Below are 24309 nucleotides of genomic sequence, written 5' to 3'. Positions count from 1 at the left end.
ATATTTTAATTAAATAATAATAATAATAATATTATTATTAAGACACTATAACTCACTATATGTCGGACTAAAGGTTACATTTTGTGTCTCTATCTATTCTATTTTGAGATGTGGTTAAATAATGGAAGAACTGTTGTCCAAAATATCATTAAAAAAGAACTTGAAGAATTACCTTTATTTAAATTGAAAGTGCACATAAAAAACACATGAATAGAATACAAATGTATCAGTGCAGCTATCAGAGAGGATGTTTGTGCGTTTACCACAAAACAGACCAATTTCACCTTACAGGTGCCACAATTCAAAAATAAAATAAAATAAAACAATTTATAGGTAAAAGCTCAATAGATCGAGTAAAATACAGACATAAATACGTAATTTACAGGAGAACACAACATGGTGGTTTGTGTCCAGGGTTGATAAATGCATGAATGCCCCTAATGGAGGTCTGGGCTCTTATGGCAGTGTATAAGCAAAGAGCATGACTGTGCTGAACTTTACAAGAGAGCTGCCTGCATGCTTCACTGTGCTAATTAGTCACATTTTCATTGTTTCTAATTCTTGCAAGTTAGAAAATCCACAGAAAATGTAAATCTCTTGTAAAGGTAAGGGGGGTTACCTGCTCATTCTCTTTATTTACCAGAGCCTACTATTTCCATTATATGGACATTCAATGATTCAAGTCCCTGAACAGCTGGAAACTGTGTTGTTGTTGTTTTTGTGTAATGAATTGCTCTAATGAGGTAATGTGTTCTCCGATTAAATAACTCAATCTTAAAATCTGGTAATAGCACTTCAACAATATTATTTACAATATAAAAAAATGAAGAAAAAAAATTGAGGAAAACATAAGTGGTTAAACTGATGAAAAATTAAGTCTCTGATCTTTCAGATTCTCATCTTCTTTGGCAATTGGGTTCCTCCAGAGTCTGTGTAAAATGCAGAGAAGCTCAGCTTTTTATTTGCATGTCAAGCAGTTCTACTAGTTGATCCTTATTAATCACAAATTGTCTGATCAAGAGTGTAAGTGCTAGTCATACCTTATTACTTCAATGGAGGGGCATGATGGGAGGCATTTGGCTATTACTGTGGCTCCTGCTGTGGTGATATTATTGGCCTCCAGGCTGCAATCATTAGTTTTAATGACATCAGTATATTGTGATCACACTAATAGCTAAACCTTCACAGCAAGCACTCAAGTACTTACTCAAGTCTTTTCAGCTTTGTACACAGGGGTAGAATCTCAGCCAGTGTCCGTGCCAGGCTGTCATCACATAAATTCCATGACAAGCTGAGGAAGACATTCATTCATAAACTAACAGCAACTTTACAAACACACACAAACAAAGGGACCGGGACAATGCAATGTCTGGGTCCATGCATTTATCAGTCAAACTGCAGCATTAAAAGAAATCTGAAATTACTTATCCCACCTGACGTCCTCTATGGACGGACAGTGTTTGAGGGATGAGGCAACACCAACCAGATCTGAACTCCCAATCGAAGTCAAACTGAGAGACAAGTAGTCACACTGGTTTACAGTATGCAGCAGTATCTAACAACCAATCATGTTACATACCGTTCAAAAGTTTGGGGTCAATAAGTTTTGTAAATGTTTCCTAAAAAAGTCTCAAGTTCTAAGCGGCCATGCATTATTATTTTTTTCCTTCTTGTTTTCTCGTTATAACGACTTATTTTCTCATTATATCGACATAACGAGAGTTGTTTTCTCGTTATAACGACTTAATTTTCTCTAAGTCGTTATAATGAGAAAACAACTCTCGTTATGTCGATATAACGAGAAAATTAAGTGGTTATAACGAGAAAACAACTCTCGTTATGTCGATATAACGAGAAAATTAAGTGGTTATAACGAGAAAACAACTCTCGTTATGTCGATATAACGAGAAAATTAAGTCGTTATAACGAGAAAACAACTCTCGTTATGTCGATATAACGAGAAAATTAAGTCGTTATAACGAGAAAACAACTCTCGTTATGTCGATATAACGAGAAAAATAAGTCGTTATAACGAGAAAACAACTCTCGTTATGTCGATATAACGAGAAAATAAGTCGTTATAACGAGAAAACAAGAAGGAAAAAAAAAAAAGCATGCATGGCCGCTTAGAACTTCCGTACTTATGCTTATTAAGGCTGCATCTATTTAAACAAAAATACAATAAAACATTAATATTGTGAAATATTATTACAATTTAAAATAGCTGTTTATTTTCATATATTTCAAAATGCAAATTACTCCAGTGATGGCATTGATGAATTTTCAGCAGCGATTACTTCAGTCCTCAGTGTTACATGATCCTTCAGAAATCATTCTAATCTGCTCATTTGGTGTTCAAGAAACATTAATTATTATCAGTGTTGAAAACAGTTGTGCTGCTTAATATTTATTTATTTATTTATTTATCGGAAACCTTGATATGAATGAATAGAAATGTTAGAATATGAATGTATTTACTGTAATTTTTTATCAAGTTAAGGCATCCTTACTGAATAAAAGTATGAATGTCTTTTAAAAGAAATCATACTGACCTCAAACTTTTGAACGGTAGTGCATGTGATGTAAAAAATTTATACATTCCACTTTATATACAGTATAATACATTGTATTTAATTATATACAATATAATTCTGTGTTTTTCTGTCAATATGGGGTGCTGTGTGTACATTAATGAGAAAAAAAAATTAACTTAAATGATTTTAGCAAATGGTTGCAATATAACAAAGAGTGAAAAATTTAAGGGGGTCTGAATACTTTCCGTACCGACTGTATGTGGCTCTGTAATGTATTTAGTGTCTTACTGTAGTATTTTTAGTGCCTTCATGCTCATCAGACCTTCACAAAGAGACATGGATCCTTGTTGGCCAAACTGATTCTCTGACAAACTAAATAAAAACAATTGTATTATTCCCTGTCAGTGACATCTTTTTAAACCAATAGTTTCATCTCAAATTAATTCTGTAATTTTTCACCATCAAGACCACAGGACTTACTTGAGTTCTGAAAGCTGAGGCAGTAACGGAACGACTTGTGCTAGTTTAGCAGCACTGGCCTGACCAAGTTGGTTTTTGGACAGTCTGTGAATACAAAATAATAATAAAAAATGATCACCTACTGATTTCCCGAGTAATATCACTCATTAATCAAATAAAATAAATGTTTTACTGTAGTTTCTGAAGAACTCTGCAGTGGGATAGTGCTGCCAATAGCTTCTCTCCAGCCTGGTCAGTCACATTGTTGTCTGACAGACTGCAAAAAGTTAATCAAGGAAAATTAATAATGATGCAATGAATCCTTTCTTGCATTAAATTCATAAAAAAAACTGAACAGTGCTAAATATTTTAAACACTGAAAAGTTGGTGTATCTATTTCCACCATATTTAATTGTTTTAATTGTGTCCACTAGAAGGCGCACTACTATAATATAAGATGCTCAGGCACAGGAAAGGAATAATCTTCCTTGGTGCAGTTACCATACCTTAGTTTTACTAGTTCAGTCCATGAAGGAATGTATTTCACAAGTTCATAAGTACCACTATCTCCAATTCTCCAACTTTCCAACCTGTAAACATCAAAAAATGTTTGCATATTACCAAACACTGTGGGAATTTGTGTGCATGTGCTTTTTACTAACCGCAATACTTACTCAATCTCTTCCATCTGTCTAAAACCCTTAAAAGAGGCCAGTAGACAGAGTATGCCAGTGCCATTCACAAATGTCTCTGATGTCACCACTCTGATTTTGTTCAAGCTGAGGAGAACAACCAACCAAAGTAGAGAAGAAAAAACAGGATGGGCTCTCAGGTGAGTACAGCAGATTATTGAGAACGTGCTAAATCTACAATGAACATTACAAGGTATAAAAGCCTCACCTGAGCCTCCTAAGTGAGGTCAAACGGCTGAAGCCTTGAGCTAGAATGGTTATACCCTCCTCATCAAGTATCACAGAGTCAAGTCTATGATTGAGAACAGAATATTGAATATAGTATATATTGTCAGTGACTGTGAATGCATTAAAAACTAGCCACACTTCTTAATTTCAAGAGTGCATGTGTTACCGTATCTCTGCCAGTGAGACACACTGCACCAGACCTCTGACCAGGTCCCGCCCTCGAGCTGCTGTCCAACCAGAGCACTGGGACAGACTGGACAAAAATATATCGGCCCATCAGCAATGTCGCACTCTTTATCACTGAGAAACAATGAAGAAAATCAGACACTTACTTGATCGACTTTAGATTTGGCACACTTTGAAGTGCTCTTCCAAGTACTGTAGCTCCATGGTCACCTAAAACAAGCTGGGACAAACTGGAAAACCAGAGGCAAAGGGAAATGTTGAAACATATGGGAAGTAAAAGGTAAATAAGCTCACTGAATGAAATGACACATAAATATTCTGTGTCAAGATCACTTTAAACTTGGATAAAGGGGTCAAGAGAAAGACAACACACCTCAAACTCTCAAATGATGTAGTTTTTGGTAATGCTGCCATAAGTGTTGCCACCTCATCCTCAGCTGCTCCTTTCAAATCAAGACTGTAAAAAACAATACTTATTATAACACCAAGAGTGTTGCATACAGATGTTTCTACAACTTCAAAGTCCCAGAGGCTGATTTTTTTAAACAAACAGATTTAAAATGATTTGGTTACATTAAAACTCAGAATCTTTTTACCATGCAGTTATATTTAGTGTAGATTTTATGAATGAAAATCAACAGTAAAATAGTATGTTAAATTACAATTATTAAATGTTTTAAAATTATTTTGCACAACATTAGTTGTGGCATCAATTCCATCAGTATGAGAAAAAATATACAACACATAATGAAGAATATAAAAATAAATCAATATCACTCATGAGCAGAATATTTTTATTGCACTTAATTTCCTATTTAGCTTTAATTTTGTCAAATTTTGCAAATAGTATGAAAAATGATTTACTTCTGTATATTTAGAATACTTAGATGCAATTAAATTAGCCCCACAACAAAAACAAGTTGGACATTTTATTACAAAAATGTTTAAGTGTGCTATTAAAAACAATATAATTATTTGAGATGTGGAAATGACACTGTGGTGGCAAAACGCCATAAATGTCCTGTGATGCATGTATGTTACATATTATGTAAAAAGTATGTTTTAAAAGAAACACCCATATATACAGTATAAAATAAAGATGACTGATCTTTGGAACACTTACGTGAGGTTCCTGAGATTCCGTAAGAAAGGAATGACCGCAGAAAAAAAATCTGCACCTTTTCTGTCCACTTTGAGCTGAGAGAATCTGGACATTAAATAAAGCAGAATTTATACTAAGGGGGAAAAAAACATCTAATAGACAAAAAAGTTAGTATCAACTCTCATTGGCTTACCTTAAATCCTGTAAGGCATGACATTTCTGAATGGGAAGTGTCAGAGGAGCGAGATGCTGTCCTTCTATGTCACAGTCATCAAAGCTAAAGAATGTGACAAAAGTGGAGTTGTACATCAAATATGGCGAATATAACAAAAATAAGAGTGAATAAAAGCACAAAACAAACAAGCTGACAATCAACCAAAAAACCAACACACCTGATGGACTGCAGAGCAGGTGAGAAGTTTTCAGAATGACCTCTGTCAGAAGTAAAAAGGGCCAAATTAGCTTAGCATATTTATTAACAATATTTATAGCACTCCATATTCTATGAGCATAAAAATATATGGAATTATCAAACATACACAAAAGTGGATCTAGGCCTGGAATTTCCCTCTGTAATGATGTTTATGGATGCACGGTTGACGCTGCAAATATTGGGTAAAAGATGTTTTTTTCACGTTTTACTTAATCACTTGACAATGCATTATTAAGTTAGGATCATTTGCAAATTTACAAGTTTAAATCTGTTTGCCATTGAACATAAATGTTTGAGTTGGGATGAAATAAGAGCAACATTGTCACACAGGAAACCATTCAGTATATACCCACAACCGACCCACAATTAAGTAAATGCATACATTTTAGTTCATTCAAGAGACTTCAAAGAACAGGTGAAATGTTAATACTATTAATATCACTTTGTCTCTGTCACTACATTTGAAAACATTTGCAGTTTTATAGACCTTTTAATACAAACATTGTGGTGTGCTGACAAGTTTCATCCACAGTTACAGCCATGAAGCAATCAGTGGTCACAATATGTGTGTCCGTTGATTGTGGGTTACTGTTTCAGAACCGTACCTGATTTCTTTGATGTGTGGCTGCAAATTTAGGCATTTGGCAATGAGACTGGCAACAGCATTTCCTGTCAGCCACGGCTCTTCAATCCTAATATAAAGACATTCCAAACCCATTGTTATTCTAACAGTGCATCTGCTATATAAAAGTAGCAACTAATCACAGATTACATCTGTTCTTCGTTGTTTCTTCAAATTAAGGCACTTAGGACTTTAAGATATTTGCAAAATAAACTCATTAAAACAAATGTCCTACACTCACAAGTTTGTAATCTAAAAACAGTGCATATACACGTTTTATAGGGGAAATGTCATTTTTTCCCCCCTACATATCCACCATAGTGTAGTTTACAACAAATTTCAAATCATGTTTTGTGTTTAACATTTTGTGGTGGAATAAATGGAATATGTCTTGCTAAGGCTAATTTAATAGGTAGCATTTTATATATATCAAATAAACACAATTACATTCAATTACACTATTACCGGACCTTGATTTTTGCTTTCTATTCCTTATGTTTCATATTTCTTATCACTGTTGTCCCAGACACAACTGTTTATTTGGTAAACAAGTGCACTAACCATTGAAAATCTTTTAACGGGGGAATTTTGTTAGTCATGATGAAAATGATACATAAAGGTGGCCATAATTTGTGTAAAACTGATGTATTATTTTTACAGTGGAATTTCATATTTTTAAATTGATAGTATGGGTTTGAGACAAGGGTAGAAACCAAAAATCTGTTAAGATTTCAAAATTCCAGAAGTTGAAGAAACATTTTCAAATAAAAAGATGTTTTGTTCATTTCTTACCTGGTGTCTCTGTGTTGGTGACAGCTACTTAACTTTTTAACAAAATACTCAATCTGCTCAGAACTCAGACCATTACTTCTTAATCTGAGAGGAAACAGAAAAAAGTGCATTAAAAATATGCCGTTTTAAAAATATCCAAGAAACGTATGAGTACTGTTGAAATAGTCAGTGAGTGAGATCACAATCCTTAACAATCAACAATCTTTGTAAAATCTTACTTCACAGTTTGGATTGTGGAGAGCTCAACCAGGCTGTCCAGTAGAGAGAAAAGGCCTTGACTGTGCAGTGAATTAGAAGACAATCTAAAGAAAAGAGGAACAATCAATGTTTATTTGAATGTGACCCTGGACCACAAAACCAGTCTTAAAGTCCCCATGAAATCAAAATTAAAGTTTTTTGGGTGTTTGTATCAGTATGTTAGTCTTAAGGTTATCTGTAAGGCAGTGTGCTCCAAAACAGTGACAAAATTCGCATTTAGAAGATATAAGCATTCAAAGCTTGCAGTTCGTCACTTCCGACAATTTTTTTGACGTCACATCGTACTTCAGCTTCTCATCAAACTTTCTGTCCAGTCAAATGCTCTCTAGAATCTGAAGCGCCTGCCCTCTACACTATAAAATAGACACTGAAGCCATGGCTGAAATCGGTCACTTGTCCACAGAATTAGTATTTTCTGTACAGTGAATGGCACGTAGTGCACTATAGGGGACAGGGAATTATTCAAACAGTGTAAATATGCTTTCTATTGAGGAAAAAAAGACTGGTTTTGCATTGTGTCACGCTAACCACCACAACGCTCACACACTCTGCTCCGGTCCAGAGACACGTTAGCATGGAGCGGATCACATGCGCGAGTCGGCGCAGACCACAAAATGTATCGGAGCTATTTGAATTCTACACAGAATGCTATATTTTATAGCAATATGGATGAGATTGTGGCTGGCATACCCTGTCAAATGTGACTTTACAGAGCTCAACGGCTCTGAACGGCTCTAGCCCAAGCTGTGATATAAACGAACGCTATTGGCTATTTTAAAAAGGGGTGGGGCTGCTTGATATGTCCTGCCCTGTCGTCCTGTTTCAGTTAAAATGACGTCAACACATAGAGTAACGCTGCGTGTTTCGAAGCATTTCAGGGGACCTTTAAGTCGCTGGGGTATATTTGTAGCAATAGTCAAAAAAACATTGAATGGGTCAAATTTATCGATTTTTCTTTTATGCCAAAAATCATTAGGATATTAAGTAAAGATCATGTTCCATGAAGATATTTTGTAAATTTCTTACCGTAAATATATCAAAACTTAATTTTTGATTAGTAATATGTATTCCTAAGAACTTTATTTGGACAACTTTAAAGGCGATTCTTTCAGTATTTTGATTTTTTTTGCACCCTCCAATTCCAGATTTTCAAATAGTTGTATCTCAGCCAAATATTGTCCTATCCTATTTATTCAGCTTTCAGGTGATGTATAAATCTCAATTTAAACAAATGGACCCTTATGACTGGTTTTGTGTCACAAATGGTCATGAAACCTTAAAACACATTTTGTATTTTAACAGATATGTACAGTTTGCACTTCCCTGAAAACACTAATAGTACTCAATAAATGGAATAAGGGGATTAATAACAGGAAGAATCTATAAAATATAGCACTTTTCTGAGAGGACAAATAAAGAATACTGAGTCTCATTAGTTAATAAATTTGCAAAACACACACATAGTAACACAACTGTGCTCAAATACTCACTCTAATGTAAGTAGTCTAGGGCATCTGTTCACTATTTCCACAAGCTTCTTCAAGTGTATGACCTCAAAACTGCACTCCCTTAGCCTGTAGTTAAGAGTAAGACAACAGTAAGAGGAAGCTAAACATCAAACAACTTTCACTTTTGACTTGAGTGAATAAATCATACTATTCACGTGACTCTCTGATTGTGTTTTTGCAACACATATATTCTGGGAAATTACCTAAGAGTTTTGCCATTGACATGTTCCTGCACAAACTTAATCAGAGACTGATCTTCCACTCCAAGACTAAAGATGAGAAACACACATATAATATGCAAGCCGATCATTGTTCATGTCAATGAAAAGTAAGGAAAGAATGGACGTGATAGTGTGTTAGTCTTTACCTGACTTCAACAGCAACAACTTTCTCACAGGTGTTCATTGAGTTGACCAGATGCAGTGCCCCGACTTGAGTTATTTGGTTGCCGGTGAGGCTGCGAAGGAGAACAATAAGTAAACTTTACAAGGTAAATTAATCCATAATTTAAATTACAAGCAAACTCTACAACTGTCACTGAACTCTTACCTCACCGAGCTGGAGATCTTTAGTTTAGGCAAATAGTCAACAAAACATTTCACCCCTTCATCATGAAGAAGGTTATGAGACAAACTACAGTGGAGAAAGAAATAAAAAATGAACTGTTTGTGATTACTGGACAGTAAAATACACCAACTTCTATTAAGATGGAGGTAAAAGAACAGAGGAACACTTACTCCAATTCAGATAGGCGAGGACAGTTTTCCAGTATCCTTGAGAGCTTCTCAACATTGCTTTTGCACAGTTTATACTCTGTGAGCCTGTTAACATCAGAGAGAGAGTCAAAACCTCCAGTTTCCAAAAGTGCAAGGGCCACAAAATTAACTGAGAAATAATCTATTGCAGTGATACAGCATTATGGAATTCAGTTTGAGATGTATTGCATCAAAGACAGTGTTATTTTAGCATTGCTTACTACATACTGTCACAGTATTTATTAGTTCATAAAATTAATAATTAATTTTAGTATTTCTACATTTGCCATTTTCATTTAGGCTTGTTAAGTTTTTCATCTAATATTTATATTTTATTTCATTTCAGCTTTATTTCAATTACAGAAAACAATTTATAATAGATTTAGTTAACAAGAACACCTTTGACCAGCGTTGATCACTGTAACCAATCACAGACTTGTCTGTTGCATGCATAGATGATTAAGCAAATTATAGGAAGAAGAAATCCACCTATTACCGCTCAAATGCCAAGTTTTGTTAGCATGATCTTACTAAGTTCTGCACTCTCACAAATGCTCTCATTAAAGTCAGCAAGGTGTAGAACTAATGTAAATAAGAGATTTCGTTGTACAGTGTAAACTACTTCACAGAATCTTCACAAGAAGGCAGAACAGTCAGTGAGCATGCGCTGAGCTTAAGTAATTATAAAAAAAATTTAATTAAAAGGGATGTCTAATGCTATTTCATGCATTCTGACTTATTTTACACTGTTAAACAGTTGGATTCTCATGCTAAACATGGCCAAAGTTTATCAAAAAAATGAGTTGGACATATGACAGAGTATTTCTGTGCCAAATACACTTCTTCAGGGTTCGTATAAGTTTCGGAAAGTATGGCCCTATATGACGTCATAAAGCGCGGAGCACTTTGAAGAGCGTGTGCACACATTAACCAGCAATGCCCAGCAATGGTGGTAAGATGACATTACTAACTTGCAAATTGCTGCCTCTGCCTTTTCAGGAACAAACTTGATGAATGCTTCTGCCTGGTGCCTGAGAATCACGTTAAAAGCAACTTTAGAAAAATAAATCAAGATTTGTGATTTTAAAAGTATATTTAAAGCTGCAGTCTGTAAGTTTTGCCTCTTTGTCGCCATTTCTGTTTGAAAACCTGGAACTGCAGCTGTGTGCGGAATTATCTAGCTTGCATGGGTTGTGAGTGGGCGCGGCTCCAGCGCGGATGAATTTAATGTTCTGAAGAGTATGTGTGGCAGTCAGTCACAATCACAGATTCTAGCCTACGTCTTGGAATATGATCCAATTAAGAATTTTCACCGTATATTGCCATCTGAACAAGTAAGTAACAGGGGTCTGACACGTTTGTTCTGACCAACTCAGGAAAAAAGCATTACCATAAATCTCGCTACCAATGGTGATTAAATCTAAAGATCACATCAAACCGTTCAAATTATTATTATTGTTATACTTTATTCTCAAATGATTCATGTTAACAACATCAGCATTGGTGACTATGAGTATAGTGTGTATTAGCATGTAGATTTCAATTTCTGCACAGTCTAATCTAATTGTCATACTCTTCGAATTTCATATTAAGAAATTCTTTTAACCCAAAAAGCAAATTATGCTCTCTTCGGACTGGTTTTCTTTAAAATACAAATCTTTGTAATCCCAGGCTATCTGTAATCAGAAGCACATTTATAACTGGAATATAATTTAATTTAATTCACATGTGTTTCATTAACACATAATCCTTTATGGATTACAATCCGCCATCAAAATGATACATTTAATTATTCTGGCTGCTGTGAGAAAAGGCTATAAACGATCGGCCACTTGCAAGATCCTCACATGCGATAGCCTAGTAGCCGGGACAACTTCTTTATGTTTACAGACGTGACGTAATGACGCAGTGCCATGCTCGAATTTCCAGCGAAAACCTACCCATACCACTCAAATTAGAAAACATTATTATAAAATGACCGTTGTGAATCGGGCTAAAGTAAGGCGATAGTTTTGAACACTGGCTGGTTATGTACTTGCTCAAATGTTGATTTCGGATCATTTTTAACCAAAAAAAATTACGGACTGCAGCCTTAAGAAAGTTAACCATAGTTTAATATCTGACATTGAATTGAAGTAAGATACCTCAGTTCTACAGCTGTGACACGCTGACAGTCAGCAAGAGATCTGATCAATAACAAAGCCCCATTTGTAGACAGGTCAACATGACTTAGGCTGAAAAACACGGTCATCATGAATGATTAGTCATATCAGGTCATTTATGATAGAGATAAATCACAGCTGTACTACAGGAACCAGACTGTTATGGCCACTTACTTCAGTAGTTGAAGAGAAGACATTTCAGGAAGAATCAACATCAACTTCTCTACAGACTCATTTGATAATTTCAGATGGGAGAACCTGTAACACAAATAAACAGTGAGGACTAGCTCAATACAGCTGATACATGTTTCTACATCTGGTAAGTCTTTTGTCTATCCTAAATATTTGAGCTACTCACTCAATGTCCAGTAGGTTTTCACATTTTACCAGTTGCTTACACAGCTTGGTCATGTAGACAGGTTTGATATCACTACGGGTTAAACTGCAAAGACAAAAATGACTCTTAGCTGTAATGTAGAAACATTCATTTTCTATGAAGCTGCTTTGCAATGTGTGATGTGTATCGTGAAAAGCACTATACAAGTAAATGTGAATAACAAATTATTAAATGATCGCAGCTAAACCAATGTATAGAATCCAATTGAGAGATGTACCTGAGTTTTTTATGCAGATGTATCCCAGTTACATTTGTGGTCAGCTGTCTTGAATTATGCCTGAATTCAAAAAGCACATTTGATATTCAAAACCAACATTTACATATGCACTACTTTATATTAAGCAGAAATGTCTTCAACTGTTTCAGTACCGTCTGCTGGTGTCAAACCAAAGAACCAGCTTTTTCTTTCCATTTTCACTGGTGAGAAAAAGCACAGCATTTTCAGACAGGCATTAAAATGGTCAATAGCTCCATGCTAATTTTGATAAGGTAGTTACCTTGCATCCACTTTCCTCAGGTTCTTCTGGTTACAAATGGCAGAAGCAAGCATCACCACCCCATCCATATCAACACCATTTTCACTGACACTGTGTAAGTTTTCAGAAAAACATATACACTCTTTTGAAAACAGAAATACACACTGCAAGGCAATACTGAGACAAATCGCATAAAGGACACAACAGATATTTTGTTGGATATAAGACTTACTCTAATTTCTGCAAAGCCTGGAGTTTACGCAGGATACCACACAAAGCCTCTGCAAACTTGTCATCATATTTCCGGCTACGGAAACTTAAATAAATAATATATTTAACAAACTGAGTACATCAACATGACCAGATTAAAGACTACAAAATCATGTATTACTGTTACAACTCCGGCAGAAACCCACAAGCTGATAAATATTTTGATGTTATTAAAAATGGTCGATATTTAAAGTCTATACTATTTTGTCTAAATAAATGTCAAATTAAACACTATCGCTTTAAAATGCAAGTTTAGGCAGCAGTATGAAAAATGGATATTGATTCCGAGAAAAGTGTTGTTAAAGTGTTGTTAAAATATTAGTGTTTTTAAACATTAACTTGCACACACATTAGAGGACGGCAAAGGTAATCAAAATGTAAAAATAGAAGAAATGAGCACACAATTAAAAATCCAATATCAGCCCGTATGAACCAATACAGATAAATTAACATTCGGCTATCAGCTGAGTACCAATATCGTAGCGCTATATCAGCTGCCATATGGGCACCAATTTACTACACATCTCATGACATACATAAAGCATTTGTTCATAAAAGAGAATTTTATAGAAACTTACATGAGATGATCCACATTCTTGAAACTAGGGAGAATTTCCAAACAATCCGGATCAATTGAACAGCCACCAATGTCCAGACATACATTCTGATCAGCAGCCGCTGTCACAAATGCTAACGAATCCATGTCAACTGCATTGAGTCTGATATTTCGCAGTTCAAACTGTGGTCTCGAACCAATAGCTCTTGCTAACTTAGCATCTTGAGTCTCATGAGCACATCGACACAGCTCCACAATTTTGGGGCCTGTTTGACTGGTACTTCCTGCAAAACCCAGCAAAACATTACGGACGGTAGCTTGCCGCTTTTGTACCCAAGCCGTAGTGCCCTCGGCCCCTTTAAGTTGGACCAAACTGGACTTGCAGGCCTCTGCCGCAAGCCCACATACATAAACATGGAGAGAGTCTGTAAAAACGGATTTTGGATCAATCTTGGTGGTCCAGCGGGTTTTCAAGTTAAGCTTCTTCTTAAGTTGACTCTCAGTGATGTTCTGACTGGTCATGAGGTGGAGAGCAGCGAGAAACTCCTGCATTGTAAGGTGCATGAACGTGAAACCATATCCTGAAGATCCATCCTCACGAGTCAGTTTCACACAAGACAGTATCCCGCTTTTAACACCAAATTCCTGGAGCTCTGGAGACACATCTGTGTCCATGAAGACTATAGTGCTTTCCTCCAGTCCTTTGAGGGCCAACTGACTCATCTCAACAATTTTAGATCTGTATCTCTGCAGTGGAGATGTACCAGACACCACACCTCCATTGATGCGTTTGAGGAACGCCAAGATGATCTGCATGTAGATTTGGGTTAAGGACGTTGGTAGCTGAAGATCAGTTCCATCACTGGAGAACAGATGTTCCATACATACACAGCAAATATGACAGAGTCCAGGTACGTGAGACATTGACAAGAGGTGTCGGTTGTTCATCAACAGGTTTACAGCTTTCTTTTTGAGTTCATCTCCTTTTTTATGGAAGTATTGCTCGGCATATTCCTTCACACCCAATCGGTCAAACCCTTGTAGCTCACAGGTTATGAAGCCAGGGCTTCCAAACATGTCAGTCACATCTCGTGGTCTACAGGTGACCAACACAGTGCAATCTGGAAGGAATCTACGACTGCACAGTCCTGAGAGGAGATCTGTCAATGGAAGAGGTTTGTTTGGGTCATTGATGCTCTCCAGCTTTTCAGGATGCGTAAGCTTGGCACGAAACTCATCATACCCGTCAAATATGAAGCAGACCTTCTCAGGGTTGGAGAGGATGAATTCAAACACTGCATCACTTTGTTCCTCGTCATCATCACAAGCAGGATAGAAGAGAAATAGTAGTTCTTTCAAGGACAAATCACGTGAGATAAGATTGAGCTGCCGGAACTCCAGCAGGAACAGCAGATGAATAGATGGGAAGGAACCTTCAGCCCAGTCACGACCGAGGCAGTGAACCAGCAGGGTCTTACCAGATCCAGCCTGGCCCAGCAGCGTGACAACCCTGCTGGTGGTTTTCAAAAGAGACTCAACAGACACTTTATGCTCTGACTCTTCTCCTTCATGGTTGTCTAGAGAGGCTTGAGGCTGGATGGTCCTGTCTTTCCCTCGTGGAGGGTTCCTGTGTCTTAAATACACCCATGTGTCTTCCAGACGGATGTCCTTTACTACAGCTTGTGCCACTGACTCATATTTTTGCAGTACCATGGATTTAAGAGCATCCATGTAGCTCTGTAAATGATCTAGGTAAGAAAGTCAATGCATTATTATTACGCTCTAAAAAATCCTGGGTTATTTTTTCAACCCAAACAATGGGTTGAGCTTTTCGGGTCATTTTTGGGGAATAAGTTTTTCAGTGTTTGGTTAATTTTTGTGTTACCCAGCTTATGGTTCAGACATAACAACCCATTGTTTGGTAGTTTTGTGTTACCCAGATCCTGGGTTAGACGTAACGTAACCCAGCGGTTGAGTTATTTATTGCGCCGTATTTGCATCATCTTCAGGAGAAGAGAGAGCAGCCATCAAATTGATGCATTTCTTCGGTAAAATACAAGTTTGTGTACATTTTATTGCATCTATAAAATCGTTACTGTACTGTATATCATTTCATTTTATGCAAAGCAACATACAGGAGTGTGAGTCACCTAAGTGAGTTCACATGATGGAAATGCCTGATGCCTTGCATAAAATAAATGATATTATTCATAAAGATATAAAGAATATAATTACTTTAAATGTTAGATATGTCCTCAGAGATGTATACTGTTTGTTTACGGGCAGATTAGAGCCAGTCACAGCATATTTCAGTTATGAGTAAAATGTAGAGCGGCAATCTAAAGTTAGCAGTTCCCCACCGAAAATGAATCAACCCATATGCTTGGTCAAATAAACAACCCAATTTGCTGGGTAAAATGATCCCAACATGTATTCTGTCCTATATTTACCCAGTCCTTGGGTTAAAAATAACCCAAATTGGGTTGTTTTTAACTCACTCTTTTTTAGAGTGTAGGTATCATGAATTTAAATTGTAGTTCATACAAAAGCCTTAAAAAGACTTTAGTCACATTTAAAAATCTATGAATGTTATTGTTTTAGTAATAAAATATTAAACCATGTGCCATCTGCAAACAAGTAATTCTAGACATTATCTAAAAACTAATTTTCCTTTTCTTATTTTGCGTTTCCATTTTCTTAACACAGCTTGAAATCTAACTGATTTCTTTAAAAATTGTTTATGCTATATTTCTTGTGCAACTTGGTTTGATATTTTGTTATATATGGTTATATAACAAAATAAATGTTTATGATTTTGGGATGACTTAGTATTATTATGATGTCAATGACAATGTAAACATTAATAACAAGGTTCAGTTTTAAAATAATCTTTTGATATGTGTACTGTTCCTGCTAGGTTTAGAAACCACTTTATGGACCAACCCTGTAGCAAATGTTTTTCTTTTGATTAACCAGCTCAAAGTAATGCTAGTTCAAGTAATTTTTGCAGCAGATCTTTACAATAGATCAACTGGATTTTGTAACAGAAAATATTCTAATAAAATAAAATATAACATACTATTGTTTCTATATATATATATATATATATATATATATATATATATATATATATCAAAGTAATAATTTATTGATTTAGTAAAGTAAAAGTACGGGAAATATGTTAATTATTTTTGTTTGGATTAATATAAGAAGTTGTACAAATGCAGCTCTTCTCGTTGAATAGCTAATGTGTTGCTGTCAGCCAAGTCAAAGTAAATTTAACAGTTGGGTTGCTCAGAGCGATTGCTATCACAATGAATCAAAATTCAAAATGGGTGTGTGCCTTTAAGAATAAAACATACCTAGCCGTGGACGTTTCACATATGGTGAAGGTGAAGAGTCGACACTCTCACATGTATGATTGAAGTTTGTTCCTTAAAAGAACAGAAAACGAAAAACGGCCTGAATAATTATAACCCAGAATTCAATAACATTCATATTTTACATAATAGCTTATTTTTTTAACATCTACAAGATACTTTCACTTTCACTTCAAAGCTTAATTAAAAAAAAGTGTGTCGAGACGAAATTGTAAAACTATCATAGTATAAACTGTATAGAATACTGTATGTTGTTAAATTAAATTATGATTCATATTAAAAGTATGCTTTAATTTTAATTGTAAATACGTACAGTATGGTATGAAGAGGGAAAAGCTGCAGCATATCTACAAAGTATAACAAAAAAAAAGGTGCAGAACATGGCTTACCAGGTGTGTATCCTGCTATGGACACCAGTGTAGTTTCAAGAAGAAGGGGAATGTTTTCACTGTACTGATATACAATGGTGAGAAACTGTCTACATGAGTTTCGGTCTGAAGACTTAAAGTAATCTACAATGGCTGAGACACGATCTCTGGTGTTGGTCAGTGACTGTCTGTGATCCAGTGTTTTAGGTTCCACTAAGGCAAAGATCCGATCCAGAACACCACTGTTTTGTTCGCAGAGCAATTCCACCAGTGCACTGGCCTCCTGGGCCACCAGTGTCAGGATGTCCCCCGGCCAGTCCACCCTTTCCATCCTCATCCATTAGCTGGGGAGGAAAGAAATCCTTCATTTTGCTTTGTAGAACTTTTTAGTTCAAACAAAACTTACTCGCCACAATAAATGTAATGGTGCTGAGTGCTGATCTACACAACGTGTAACAAAGCACAGCAGGTTTATGATGTCGGTGCATGTGGTACAACACTAACGTTACATGCTTTGTTAGGCACTGCTAAGTTAATGCATGTGCATTGCTACAAGTCATTTCAATACTTTTCAGTTCAATAATTAAATGCTGCAAATACTGAAATAAATTGATTACTCTTAATATTGACAAAACAAAATTACACAATTTACTAGAGAAAATAGATGTGTTTGCTACAGACGAGCCATGACAAATTATTGTTAACTCTTTATTCTGTAGTTCAATATCATGTTATCACTGATATTTCAAAGTAATTTTCTCCATATAAAAATATGTAGCTCATGCAAAAGTTTTGCTAAGAAGGTTTCTGTCCATGAAGTTAATTACTAAAATATAGTCAAATAAATTGCTGTTTTAGTAAATACGTAGAAGCTTGTGCCCATTTAGTGACCTGCAGGAAACGACAGAGCACCCTGGACACTTTGTGTGAAGGCTGAGCTAATGAATGGCCATGCTAATCAACAACGTGCTTTGATCAAAATATTAACTCAATATGAACGCATTTTAAAATGTTCTATATGTTTATAATATGAATTAATATGATGTAGCTACTCACCGCTGGTGGCATAACGCATCGGGTCCAGTTTAAGGGAAGAAAATGAAACTAAACTATCCCTCTGGTTTGGTTTCGATTTCTTTTATGCGCATTAAAAATACGGATCCTGCAGTGAACCAGACGTTAGCGCGACTCTACTAAACCAACCCTGCCAAACTGCGCTCGTGCGTCTTTTAACGTTAAGTGTGTTTTAATATCAAATAACATTTTATCTATCGACGACTGAGCGTGTTGAAAGGGTTATTTTCGGATACTTTTCTATGCAATCACAACCAAAAGCACTTTATAACGAATTCAAAGATTTTAGTAATAAGTGAACATACATTTGAATACAATGAATTTAGCGTTTTTGTTGTTAATTAAAACTATCTTTGTTATGCGGGTTCGATGAGCAGCACAATCGATTTCAAAGTGTATGTGACGCTTTAAAAACACCTTTAGCCTACACGAAGTTCTTCATTGAAGTTCGTCGATACAATAGGCCTACATGTCATGTCTAAATGTCGTGAGAGGGCATTTGAGGACAGCAGTGTTGAGACGTATAGAATGTTATGGTGCGCACTGACGCCGCATAGTGGTCATATCAAATCATTGCATCCCTTATAAGAACAAGATAGTCGGGAAAAATTGCTTTGTATACAATTAAAATGAATTTAATTGAAGATCAAATAAATTATGTTTTCATATTAAGTGAATGTACAATGCAATATAATACAATACAATACATTTAGCGTTTATGCTGTTAATTAAAACTATCTTGGTTATAGCCTACTGAATGAGAAGTAGGCTAGAATGGATTTCAAAGTGTCCGTGACGCATCAAAAACACCGTTAAATAAAGTTTTTCAGTGAAGTTTGTCGTTACAATGCATTTCTTTTCGTGAGAGGGAGTGCATTTGAGGACAGGAGTGTTGATATGTACAGAATGTTGTAGTCTGCAGACCTAGTGGTGATATAAAATCATTGCACCCCTTATAAGGACATGTAGTCGGGGAAAACTGCTGTGTGTACAATTTAATTTAATTTAATTTAAAATAAAACAGCACAACATAACAGAGTTGATGCTTCGTTTTCATGAGTTTAATAATCTAACTTTAGAAAAACCAAAAGGAAGACTGTAACAGCCAATTTCATTCAGAAGGAAAACAGGTTTAACCAGAAACGTGCAACACATAATTATGTGTGACAGCACCAGGAAATGTTTAATAATGGTAATACAATCTCCACATTGCATTATGGAGGTCATGAGATCATATTACTGAAAGTTATAAAACTAGATTATTGTGATTCACATTTTCATATTTACACAAATTTGAACACTGAACAGCTACACAAAGCATTAAAGTTCTTTACATACAAGCTATAATGGCAGAAAGGCGGTTATAATACAGTCATTCATATTTTATATTTTTTTGGTTATGTGTGATGTATGTGTGCACGTCTGTAAGTGCTTTTGCATGAGAAAGACACAATCCAGTCAACTGAGACAAGACTGTCAATTCAGCGTCCTTTTGAGGAATTCCACCAGCAGATGTTGTGGAAAACCAAAATCCAGCTGGACTATCACATACCCCTGTACAAGCACAATTAAAGAAATAAAACAACAATGGAACCATTCAAAGTGTTGAAATGATTTTTTGATACTCTGCTGTATCATATAATGTGATGCATGTGGCCACTGTTAAATACAGATTGACAGTTACCATTGATAACATATTCAAAGTATATCTAAAAGTGTAACATACTCACATCCTGAGGTAAAACTTCAGGATTGATGATGTCAAAGAGATTGAGCCCCTGTTCATCCATCAAAGCAGTTAATTCTGGCTCCAGGTCTGAGGACAGAGATCAAATATGATGAAAGTAACACATGATTGACGTGCTCACTGCTTGGCTGTGGTGGTCAGACTTACATGATATGACTTTGGGGATTCCCATTTTTTCCACAGCCTCCTGAAGATGACCTCTCAAGTTCTCCTCCATCTTTAAGGAGATCATATAACATTTATGAATAAAAATACATTTATAACTAATAAAAAACATTATAATAATATAATATAATAATATTAATTTTATTCTTACCTCAGTGGGTCCTTCTGATGTGGCAATTTTTGTTATAGAAATACTATGATGGTCACAAAACAGAAAAAAACCTTTAAATCATGCAGGCACTGAAATGTAAAATAAAAAAACTGATTTTTTTAATGTCATTTTGTAGAATTCATCTTTATATATCCTTTATAACTTACCGCTCTGCAGTGGCCTTCAGAATTAGTTTCTTCTCTGCATATGAGGCATTTACAACAACTGTCACATCCTATAATCACAGATCCAATAAAAACCATAAATGTATTTTGTCATGTATCTATCTATCTATCTATCTAGCATTTGCTTATATTAGGGCATGGCTTCTGTGTTTTAGCTTACTGTCTCAAAATAAAGTGCTGGCATGTCTTGACTGTCCAGTAAGAGCTCGACTCCAGCCACAGCTCTGACAGATGTGCCCTCTGTGGTGGTCCACATGTGTGGAACTGACACACTCCTCGCCTTTAACATCGGACCCTCGGAGGACAGCCACTGAAGAGAAAGCAAAAAGCCATCACACTCCCACAAACACACAGGTGCTGTTTGAAATGACAGTTGGTGTGCTTCAAATGGAAAACATTTATTTGCATGTTCCTATGCCAGCATAAAATGTGACAGTCATTTCCTCCCCTTTGTGCAGTTTGAATATTGTAATGAGTGTTTTAGTACCTTGTTCAACAATTCAGGCCTGGCTGAGGACAGCTCTGTCTGAAACAGATCCTGCAACAGACAGACACAAGCAAGAGAGTATGCCTCAAAACACTTCTTAGCTTTATATGAGGGTTCTTATAGTTAACTAAAACTAAATCTATAAAAAAACATGTTCATTACTTAAAATTAAAAAGAAAACTTAACTATAATAAAATATTTTAAAACGTATTTTATTTTAGCTAGTTGCCAAAGCAACATGTCTCATGTTCATATAGTTTAAGTTAATGTATTAAAATTAAAACTGAAATAATTGTTTAATAAAAAACTAACAGACAAATTTAAAAAAACATTAAAAAGACAACTAAATTAATAAAACGAACTCAAATTAAAATACAAATTTAAAAACAAAAGCAAAATCTTAAAAAAACAAACAAAAAAAACTATCAATTATATTAAAATGACATCATGGGCAACGCCCAACTCTGTGTTCCAAAAATTATCCTTTTATTATTTGTTTCGTTTTTTAATATTATTATTATTATTATTTTAGATGTAAAAACAATATGCTCCGCTATTTGCTTAAAAGCACCTCCTACAGTTAAAAAATATATATTACACCTAGACAAATCACAGAAAAGACAAATCACAGAAAAAAAATTATATAAATGCCTCCAACACATCTAATTATATCATACCGTGAGTTCTGTTCCAGAGATATTGCGAATAAATCGTCCATCATGGTGTGCAGCGGACATTAGCGGGTCTAGAAGCCCATCAGAAATCCAGAAGTACAGCATGCGGTTCTCGGTCAGTTGGATATTTTTTATGAAATCTGAGGGCTCTCTGACCCTCCCATAGACAGCAAGGTAACTACCACGTTCAAGGTCCAGAAAAGTACCAAGATGATCAACAAAGCAGTCCGTGTGACATCAGTGGTTTAATTGTAAAATTACGAAGCTACGAGAATACTTTATTTTGCGCAAAAAAAAAAGACTTTATTCCACATTAGATCTAGATCCGGCGTAATGACATCATCACGCCGCATCTGGGTCAGCGCTAGCGCCGGCGCCGCCACACGCTCACGTCATGGTACTGTCGTGAACGCAGAATTTGACAGCATTTTCATTTTTGGGTGAACTAACCCTTTAAGGTCATAATTTGGACACTTACAACATAAATAGTCTCATTATATTTTCTCTCATTCAACCCTGTTACCTAAACAGATCAAATAGATATATAAACAGATCAAATATTTTCTTTAACTCATGAAAAATGTAGTTTACATTTCATGAAAATTTTATTTACATTTTTTAAATGCAATATTCTTTAAAAAGGTCAACATTCGATGCTTTTCTACCACATAAATTCTCACATTACATTTTCTCAATTTTTCTAAATGTTTTGTTCAACCATGTTACCTAAACAGATCAAATAGATATTTAAACAGATCAAATCATTTTTTTCTTACTTGTGAAAAATAAAGTTGAAGTTAAACAGCAATGAAGCTTAACAATATTTACAAATTAACATTTGGTCTCAACAAGGTAGTTTATATTGAGAGACTGTAAATCTAGTGACAATGAGATATTCTGGCAAAATTTATTTTTTATGATTTTTGGACAATAGTTTTTTTATTTATTGAAAATAACAAAAAATCTAAATATAAAAATAAAACTGAAGGCCAAGCACCTTCTTTCAAAGACCATTTGTTGAAAAATGTTCATCATTTTGACAAAAAAAGCAAACATTTTTTGAAAAAAAAAAACAATTGTGATGCCATAACTGAAATATAAGTGTGTGATTTCTTTACAGGCTGACCGGAAGAAACCTTAAAGTTCATATATAAACAAAAGATAATAATTTCATTAAATACATAATAGAGCACGGGGTTAAACCACAGCTGTGCCATTGCAGAAACCTGACCTGGTATGTGGTAATGAATAGAAAGACTCACAGCCAGCTGCCATATCCATAGTTGATGGTCCCTTTGAATACAGCAGAAACGTTTGAAATGGAGATCCCTATTCCTTCATTCTCCTTCAGCTCAAACTCACTCTTTCCAATGGAAAGGTTATGGATCTCTAAGCTGTGGGTGATGTGGGAAGAAGAATATCATAAGCTACAAGATGTAACACAGACGAGGACCACATAACATGTAAACAAATTCAGGAGTCCCTTACTTGTGGAATCCATATTTCACCGTCCCAAAGCCTATTGATCGTTGTCCCTCTACGCTGGGATATTTGGCATGCTGAAAAGCTGCCTGTATCACCTCAGTAGTTTTCTCATTCACTGAGGAATCAAGGAAGGGATATTTATTCTCTAGTCCAGAGTCGTACAGGGGGTGTGTGAGTTCATGAGAATAATTAATTAAATTATTTAAAATGTAAAATTATATAATTTTTAAATATTTACAAAAAAAACGAATCAAAATAAAACCCTTACTAAAAAAGATTAAATAAATTATTAGTTTACCTGAATATTTTATTCATTAATCAGCATCACACAAATATGAACGTGTCTGTGTTGTTAAAATATTAAAATATTAGATTAAAATCTCAGGGGACACTGCAAGTAAATGTTTTAGGCCTTGATTTGAATGAAAACATGTTGCAAAGTAATGAACATCAAAACATATACTCACAAGAAACATCTGGCTATAGTACAGAAATCAATGAGGGTATACTTACGAACTACAGCGGCGGGATAGGTAAGCCTGCAAACTGCTCCTGTAAACCCGTAGGCAGCGGGAGGATCCAGACAACAACAACTAATATTGACCAGAGCAAGAACCAGGAGCAGCGCAGCACTCCTCTCCATCTTAACAAATCTGAAAAAACACAGATGAGCCCCTGTCTTTTACAGATATATCAGGCTTCTCTTTCAAAAGAGCTCTGTTTCCATTCAGCAAGTATCTGAGGAGGAGGGACACTTCCAGATCCAGAGGTAGCCTCAAAGGAAGAGGGGGGTGGATAGGCCCTGTAATGTCTGATTTGCCTTGTCCCTCTTCTGGAGAACAAGAGAAAACATGCAACTGCCGCTGGGGTCGACTTGCACATGTTGCTCAAGGTTATTGGAGGACAGTCAACAGTGCACAGGGACAGTTTTGTGTTTTTCCGAGCATTCTGCTGTACAAAACAAACAAAAGATAAGATCAGAGGACAGAATGGACAGGAGCAGGCCAAAGTTCATGTAGGTGGACAAGCTCATGAGGAGGTGTAAAGTGCAGACAGAATACCCTTTATTTACCTCACCGTTTTAGAGTAGTCCAGTAATTTCTGAAAATGGACACTTATGTAGATAAACAGTAGAAATCCACTGGGACATCATTACCACAGCA

The 24309-nt window shown here is 35.6% G+C and overlaps 2 protein-coding genes across 2 annotated transcripts; both read right to left on the bottom strand.

Annotated features, from left to right (window-relative positions):
- Positions 1 to 178: 178 nt before the first annotated feature.
- On the bottom strand, positions 179 to 18535 carry nlrc5 (NLR family, CARD domain containing 5). The gene is made up of 37 exons (XM_016230752.1): positions 18235 to 18535; positions 17200 to 17522; positions 16793 to 16864; positions 13453 to 15178; positions 12837 to 12920; positions 12626 to 12715; positions 12498 to 12545; positions 12346 to 12405; positions 12090 to 12173; positions 11906 to 11989; positions 11714 to 11803; positions 10541 to 10600; positions 9552 to 9635; positions 9364 to 9447; positions 9182 to 9271; positions 9018 to 9083; positions 8797 to 8880; positions 7267 to 7350; positions 7049 to 7132; positions 6240 to 6326; positions 5741 to 5803; positions 5594 to 5635; positions 5395 to 5478; positions 5223 to 5306; positions 4473 to 4556; positions 4246 to 4329; positions 4080 to 4166; positions 3894 to 3977; positions 3668 to 3772; positions 3500 to 3583; positions 3187 to 3270; positions 3015 to 3098; positions 2823 to 2906; positions 1434 to 1511; positions 1208 to 1291; positions 1041 to 1124; positions 179 to 929 (listed from the first exon to the last, which is right to left on the bottom strand). Exons 2-37 carry the CDS (start codon positions 17513 to 17515, stop codon positions 857 to 859), a joined length of 4749 nt encoding a protein of 1582 aa, XP_016086238.1. The 5' UTR covers positions 17516 to 17522; positions 18235 to 18535; the 3' UTR covers positions 179 to 856.
- A 766-nt stretch (positions 18536 to 19301) lies between these two features.
- cetp (cholesteryl ester transfer protein, plasma) lies at positions 19302 to 23954 on the bottom strand. Its single transcript, XM_016230751.1, is given in 13 exon segments — positions 19302 to 19806; positions 19983 to 20068; positions 20147 to 20216; positions 20316 to 20358; positions 20483 to 20550; positions 20661 to 20810; positions 20988 to 21038; positions 21665 to 21801; positions 22112 to 22184; positions 22747 to 22920; positions 22923 to 23055; positions 23150 to 23261; positions 23660 to 23954. Coding segments are annotated over 13 exon segments (1305 nt in total). The 5' UTR covers positions 23790 to 23954; the 3' UTR covers positions 19302 to 19728.
- Between the last annotated feature and the right edge of the window lie 355 nt (positions 23955 to 24309).

Source organism: Sinocyclocheilus grahami, unplaced genomic scaffold (genome assembly GCF_001515645.1).
Source record: "Sinocyclocheilus grahami isolate Dianchi unplaced genomic scaffold, SAMN03320097.WGS_v1.1 scaffold377.1, whole genome shotgun sequence".
Classification (NCBI taxonomy): Eukaryota; Metazoa; Chordata; class Actinopteri; order Cypriniformes; family Cyprinidae; genus Sinocyclocheilus; species Sinocyclocheilus grahami.
This window is presented reverse-complemented; position numbering and strand designations above follow the sequence as displayed.